This window comes from Neoarius graeffei, chromosome 12 (genome assembly GCF_027579695.1).
Source record: "Neoarius graeffei isolate fNeoGra1 chromosome 12, fNeoGra1.pri, whole genome shotgun sequence".
Classification (NCBI taxonomy): domain Eukaryota; kingdom Metazoa; phylum Chordata; class Actinopteri; order Siluriformes; family Ariidae; genus Neoarius; species Neoarius graeffei.
The window spans coordinates 55,048,010-55,055,498 of NC_083580.1; the positions used below are offsets into that span (position 1 = coordinate 55,048,010).

Here is a 7,489-nt window from a genome sequence, read left to right on the forward strand (position 1 = left end):
GTAGGCCTATGTATTAAATAAATAACTTGCGCAGTGCCTCCACTGAAGAAATATTGTACCAGTAACCCTGACATACACTATGTAAATCTTCAGAAATTAGATATAACAGAAGTAAAGGCAACACCACTCTTTCAATGAAATATAACAAATAGGTGACATTTATTTTACCTTGTGCCCACCTGAAATTAAATCTAAGAATGAACTGAAATTAGTGTATGGGTGTGTAAAATGTATGTGAATGTATGCCAATATGAAATAAAAAACTCTTATGGCACTCTGTCACCTTTGACACCCTTATGAACATAAAAGATACCTCTAGCCACCTCTGTAACCCTTATGAGAGGAATGACTATTCAAAAAAAAAGAAAAGAATAGCCTACACCTTACAATATAGGTCAGTTAGTGAAAGTACAATACAGTGTCCATCAAAATCTACTCTATGCCTATAGGCATAAAGTCTCCAAAATACCATGCGGTTTAATCAGTCAATGAACAGCAAGCTTGCAAACAAAACGCTGGGGCCCATTACATTGGTGCACATGATGGAAAAAAATATATATATATAAAAAAAATCCACAACGCAACATCCAATGCCGAACGAAATCTGACATAAGGAAACTGATGTTCACTCACACTGTCACGGTGGTTGAGGGGTGAAAAGGCAGTTGAGCCAGTTATTCACGAACAGTTCAGAATCCGTAGCAAGCAGCCGATGACCGAGGAGGCTTTCTCCGAGTAGTAGTAGGCGGTCCAGTTGACAAAGAGTCTTTACAGAGCGAGCCTTTCTTCCAAAGTGACTTCGCTAGCTTGACCAACAGTTTGTGCACTCAGTTCAATATGTTATTGCAATAAAGAAAGCTCTGAGCTTAACTCAGCTGGCATTTAGGCTACTATTATACTTCCAAACTCGATAATATGCAGCTAGGAAAAGAAACGCCAAAATCATGAGCTGTCTAGCACATTTCGAACAAACGTAAACACACTCGGGACCTTATCACTGCATATACTTAGTAACGTTTGGGCTAGTAGCTTATTAGCTATATTCAGTCTTTTAAATGTCAAATAAACCTCAATTCAAAGCTTTTGCTCCTTCAGCTCTCGGCCCTGAATCCAACCACTTCGTAGCCCAAACGCATTCTGGCCTCTTGCATCTGCGTATTCAGTAGCTGCAGATTCTCCATCCCCTGTCCCAAATTCTAATTGGCCCAATTCATACCACTACTTCTAAACTTACACAGGATTGGTTACACCATAAACACTTTAGCACGAAACATATGAAAAACATTGCATTATGGTACTTGCAGTCACCATCAATAATCTCATCTCATCATCTCTAGCCGCTTTATCCTGTTCTACAGGGTCGCAGGCAAGCTGGAGCCTATCCCAACTGACTACGGGCGAAAGGCGGGGTACACCCTGGACAAGTCACCATCAATAATGAAATGTAATAAACTATATTATCATCCTATATTTGTAAAGACCTTAATGAAACACGAAGCTACTATTTTAGTAGGACCTTACACACGTTTTGATTTAATTACAGCGTTCAGTCTTTTTGGGTCAGAGTCTATCAGCCTGCCACATCTAGACTTGGCAATATTTGCCCACTCTTCCTTGCAAAAGTGCTCCAAATCTGTCAGATTGCAAGGGCATCTCTTGTGCACAGCCCTCTTCAGGTCACCCCACAGATTTTCAATTGGATTTAGGTCTGGGCTCTGGCTAGGCCATTCCAAAACTTTAATTTTCTTCTGTTAAAGCCATTCTTTTGTTGATTTTGATGTATGCTTGGGGTCATTGTCATGCTGAAAGATGAAATTCAGCTTCAGCTTTCTAGCAGACACCTGAAGGTTTTGGGCCAAAATTGACTGGTATTTAGAACTGTTCATAATTCCCTCCACCTTGACTAAAGCCCTTGTTCCAGCTGAAGAAAAACAACCCCAAAACATGATGATACCATCACCATGCTTCACTGTGGGTATGGTGTTCTTTTGGTGATGTGCAGTGTTGTTTTTGTGCCAAACATACCTTTTGGAATTGTGGCCAAAAAGTTCAACCTTGGTTTCATCAGACCATAACACATTTTCCCACATGCTTTTGGGAGAGTTCATGTATTTTTTTTTTTTTTGCAAAATTTAGCCAGGCCTGGATGTTTTTCTTTGTAAAGTAAAAAAAAAAGGCTTCCGTCTTGCGACCCTACCCCATAGTCCAGACATATGGAGAATACGGGAGATTGTTGTCACATGTACACAACCAGTACTTGCCAGAAATTTCTGCAGCTCCTTTAGTGTTGCTGTAGGCTCTTGGCAGCCTCCCTGACCAGTTTTTGTCTCGTCTTTTCATCAATTTTGGAGGGACGTCCAGTTCTCGGAAATGTCACTGTTGTCCCATATTTTCTCCACTTCTTGATGACTGTCTTCACCTGTGCTCCATGATATAGCTAATGCCGTGGAAATGTTTTCGTACCCTTCTCCTGACTGATACCTTGCAACAATGAGATCCCTTTGATGCTTTTTAAGCTCTCTGTGAACGATGGCTTTTGCTGGAGGATGCAACTGAGTAAATGTCAGGAAAATCCTACTAGGACAGCTGAACTTTATTTGGGGTTAATCAGAGTCATTTTAATTGATGGCAGGTGTGAACCCAAAAAGACTGAATGCTGTAATTAAATCAAAAGGTGTTTCAACAAAGTATTAGTTTAAGGGTGCGCACATTTATGCAACCAGCTTATTGTATGTTTGTTTTTTTTTATCTTTTTCCCCCTAACAGATTTGTTTGTTTTTCAATTAAATTGTACAGGTTATAGGTCACATTAAAGGTGGGAAAAGTTTTGAAATTATTTATCATGGTCTCATTTTTTTTACATCAGTAAAACCGATCATTTTAACAGGGTGTGCAAACTTTTTATATCCACTGTATTTAATATTTAAAAGAACAGCTGCAGAATCAGTTTTCATACCATGCTAAAACAGCATGAGAAGGCTTTTTTAAATAATCATTAAAAAAAAAACCTCTCCCAAACTTTACAAAAGCATCTCAGGGAACAATATAAAACAATTGAAGCATATGGCATGTCACCTTTAAGGATGTATGTAGAGCTCTTTGAAGTGTGGGTGGAACACAGAGGACAGCAGGACAACGCTTCAGGTGCTAATAGGGTCATTCCATATCAATTCACACACCCTCCCCAGGTGACCCTCTTCGATTTGCCTGATATTCGACACACAGGTACCTTTTGATGCCAATGGAAAGAATCCCAAGTTTTAGCATCCTACGTCTAAAGGTTTTGGAGATGAGGCCCTCCAAAGTTTGGGTGCCACGCCCACTTTTCAAGCCTGTGAATTGCATACAGAATTTACAAGCATATTTGGACACCTCTAGTTTTAGATTGAAAGAAGATACAGGCCTAAAAATCGCCATGTCCCCTCAGCATGACCTTGTCTATCAGATGGTGTACTTAAGAATAGCATAGCTTGACTATTTCTGCATATATTAAGCCTTGAAAACTGTAAGTGTGAAAAGGGTGGTGAAGAGTCTTGACATTTTGGGGTTCCAGATCTTGGAAACTATGAATGCTGTGGGAGGTATCATTGATTTTCCATCATATTTGGTAACTGTACTGTGTATTCAAAAAAGTGTGCGGACACTCAGACCTTAAATGACAGAATAGGAGGTACACAAAAATGGCTTTGGGAGAAAATGACCCTACGGTACCCCCTACTTCATGCTCCAATTTAACCATGTGGGTACTTGATGAGTGGAATGCCCTTTTAACCCCATGCACAGTAACACTGTATCAAACATTCAAGCTTTGAAGAACTTTGTTTTTCAGAGTTCTTCATACTAATTTAGGCCTTCGAAATATTGGGAAATTTGTCCCTTTTTCATCACAGTATCTGGGTTTCTGCTGCCATCTGCTGGTCAAAAAAGTAACAACAGCATAAATTATGAAAACACCCAGGAGGAAGTCACAAGAAAACAAATTTTTTATTCACCCATAAACCTTTTTCACACGCAGAAAGTATGTTAACTGTTTAACCACATACTCATGACAAAATTGAGGTTATTGAAAGATGGGTGTAAGTGTGGAGTGGAAGTGTCTGGTAGAGATGTAGTGCAGGGCTGAGGCCGTCTTGGGACTGTCACCATCTTCTCAATGTGCGACCATCATTGAGCACCTCAGTCCTCTGATGTGTTTGGCTGAGCTGGATGGCAGGCTGGCTGCAGTCAGGGAAGAGAGGACAAAGTAAGTTATGCAGAATTGAATAGGCATAGGTATGGTTTGGGAGGTGTATATGGATGTAAGAAAGAATGGTGTGCTGTTACCTTTCTTGTTCCAGCGATCAGGTGTGGGTCCAGAGCCAGAAGAGTGGAGTGATGGGGCAGGGCCTGCAGTGCTGGTTTCAGCAGGAGGAGGCATCCAGGGCCGGGGGTGGAGTGGAGTATTGAGGAGTGAATATGTGCCGTATAAGTCTGTGAGTCTATGGTCTCAAAAACACCATATCAAACTGAAAATATCAGTGGATTACATTTTAACTCAAGTTTAAACTTTATGGGTGAAATTGGGAAGGAGCATCTGAATTCTTTCCACATCAGCTGGAACAAGTTTGTAATGCCGAGCACTACAACCCTGAATCTCTGGAGCATTTATGCGGCATATGATGTCTTGAAATGGGATCCAACATGGTGGATTCTGACGGTTTTCAGCAGGCCAAGACAAAGTCATGTTTGAGCGCTTCATGAAATGACAGTAGACATCATTGTGTTCATCTGAACGTTCAATAATGTTGGCCACGTACCAGTTTGCGTCGTACACACAAGCAACATACTGCCCAGGCTGATAGCAACTGAAATCCTCGGAGATCTCATGACCAGGGGTTGCACTTGTTTCCACAGTCTCATCAGAATTCCTCACAGACACAATGGAAAAAGTCACATCTTCAGAGATCCTTCGCATCTCCAGCTTTCTATTATCAATTGGAATATAACTGTGGTGAGACCGAGTTCCAGTCACAGTTTTGGCTGATGTGTACCTCTTCTCAAGTTCAAGCTCTGTCTCATGAAGTCTTATATCCTCAGTGCTCACATATAAGAATTTCACATTCTCAATATTGCCGTTTGCCCATTCATACATTTGGTGAGGAGTTAGAATGTGGTTGTTATCTGTGGCCTGAAGACTGGCTCGTGCAACCAGGCGCTTTACAGTGCCACCAATACCATCACAGGGACTCTTACCATGTGACGTAGCAAAAAAGTGCCATTCAGCCTTTACTCCAAAGTCACTTTCATGGTATGATAAGTTCACAAGGTTCTTATAGTTCTTGTATTGTGAGGCTGCTCCATCACTGAAGTAGATGACCTTCTTAAGATCAGGAATGCTCTCTTGCAGTCTCGGCAAAACCTTTGAAATAAAGGTGTGCACTGCAGTTGTGTCATGCTTCAGGCAATCCGAGATCACTGCAAGACTGTCACACTTAAGTTGGTCACCATTCTTGTAATAAACTGCAAATGGATGCACTGTAGCTTGGCTATTGTCCCAGTGGTGACCCTGTACAGCATCCTGCACAATGAAGCTGTAATTCTCGGCAAAGTCAAGCAGTATGACAGCAATGTTAGGCGTCAGTCCCTCTTTGAGCATCCGCAGATAGGAAGCCTGAGATTTCATTACAAAATGATGATGACGAAGTTGATCAAAAGCCTGACAAACAGCCTGAAGGAATTCTTGCAGAGGTTGCTGCAAAGAAACAAGTGTAGTCCTGTCTGTGTAAACCCACTGCATGTATGTGATCATGTCATCCATGTCCATGTCATTATTTGTGAAGACAGTCATCAAATAATTTTGAAGTCCATCCTTTCCAGGACAAGAGTCACACAGATGAAGCATGCACTCCCTACTCTCCAAATTACACACCATTTCTTTCAAAAGGTGCTTGTAGTCATCCTGTGTTGGAACGGCATTTACCATTAGTTTTGCATTCTGATGCGACTGGCATACACACACAGAGTGCATCCCGGCACTGTTCACAGGCAGACACCACTTTGGACGAAGTTCACAAAACTTAGAGAAGCCAATTTTATCCTGGTATTGTGCTTTGTATTGTGTATATAGCTCCTTTACATTTACCAACAATAGTCTCTTCTGCATTTGTTCACGTTTGTCATTGATCTTTACAGATACATAATCCTTTTTCCCTGGGCAGATCCTTGAATATTCATCCATCTGGTAGAACTTCATGACACGTTCTCTAACTTCAGCTGACAGTGGTTTTCCCTTGTTCACATGCGGCTCACCAAGTATTCCCTGTTGTTCTCTAATAGTCTTTGCTTTCCTCACCATATGAGTAGTGACAGAAAATTATTTAGCTACCTTTCTGATACTCCATGTACAACCCCGATTCCAAAAAAGTTGGGCCAAAGTACAAATTGTAAATAAAAAAGGAATGCAATGATGTGCAAGTTTCAAAATTCCACATTTTATTCAGAATAGAACATAGATGACATATCAAATGTTTAAACTGAGAAAATGTATCATTTAAAGAGAAAAATTAGGTGATTTTAAATTTCATGACAACAACACATCTCAAAAAAGTTGGGACAAGGCCATGTTTACCACTGTAAGACATACCCTTTTCTCTTTACAACAGTCTGTAAACGTCTGGGGACTGAGGAGACAAGTTGCTCAAGTTTAGGGATAGGAATGTTAACCCATTCTTGTCTAATGTAGGATTCTAGTTGCTCAACTGTCTTAGGTCTTTTTTGTCGTATCTTCCGTTTTATGATGCGCCAAATGTTTTCTATGGGTGAAAGATCTGGACTGCAGGCTGGCCAGTTCAGTACCCGGACCCTTCTTCTACGCAGCCATGATGCTGTAATTGATGCAGTATGTGGTTTGGCATCGTCATGTTGGAAAATGCAAGGTCTTCCCTGAAAGAGACGTCGTCTGGATGGGAGCATATGTTGCTCTAGAACCTGGATATACCTTTCAGCATTGATGGTGTCTTTCCAGATGTGTAAGCTGCCCATGCCACACGCACTAATGCAACCCCATACCATCAGAGATGCAGGCTTCTGAATTGAGCGCTGATAACAACTTGGGTCGTCCTTCTCCTCTTTAGTCCGAATGACACGGCGTCCCTGATTTCCATAAAGAACTTCACATTTTGATTCGTCTGACCACAGAACAATTTTCCACTTTGCCACAGTCCATTTTAAATGAGCCTTGGCCCAGAGAAGAGGTCTGCGCTTCTGGATCATGTTTAGATACGGCTTCTTCTTTGAACTATAGAGTTTTAGCTGGGAACGGCGGATGGCACGGTGAATTGTGTTCACAGATAATGTTCTCTGGAAATATTCCTGAGCCCATTTTGTGATTTCCAATACAGAAGCATGCCTGTATGTGATGCAGTGCCGTCTAAGGGCCCAAAGATCACGGGCACCCAGTATGGTTTTCCGGCCTTGACCCTTACGCACAGAGATTCTTCCAGATTCTCTG

At 41.3% G+C, this 7,489-nt stretch overlaps 1 protein-coding gene across 1 annotated transcript; it reads right to left on the reverse strand.

Moving 5' to 3' along the window:
• Positions 1-3,965: 3,965 nt before the first annotated feature.
• LOC132894947 (uncharacterized) lies at positions 3,966-6,392 on the reverse strand. Its single transcript, XM_060935090.1, has 2 exons — positions 4,324-6,392; positions 3,966-4,218 (listed from the first exon to the last, which is right to left on the reverse strand). The coding sequence occupies exon 1, from the start codon at positions 6,332-6,334 to the stop codon at positions 4,541-4,543; it is 1,794 nt and encodes a 597-aa protein (XP_060791073.1). The 5' UTR covers positions 6,335-6,392; the 3' UTR covers positions 3,966-4,218; positions 4,324-4,540.
• Positions 6,393-7,489: the final 1,097 nt, after the last annotated feature.

What these genes read in the sequence shown, in the direction of transcription:
- LOC132894947 (XM_060935090.1), bottom strand. Translation starts at nt 6,334, where the DNA reads ATGGTGAGGAAAGCAAAGACTATTAGAGAACAACAGGGAATACTTGGT.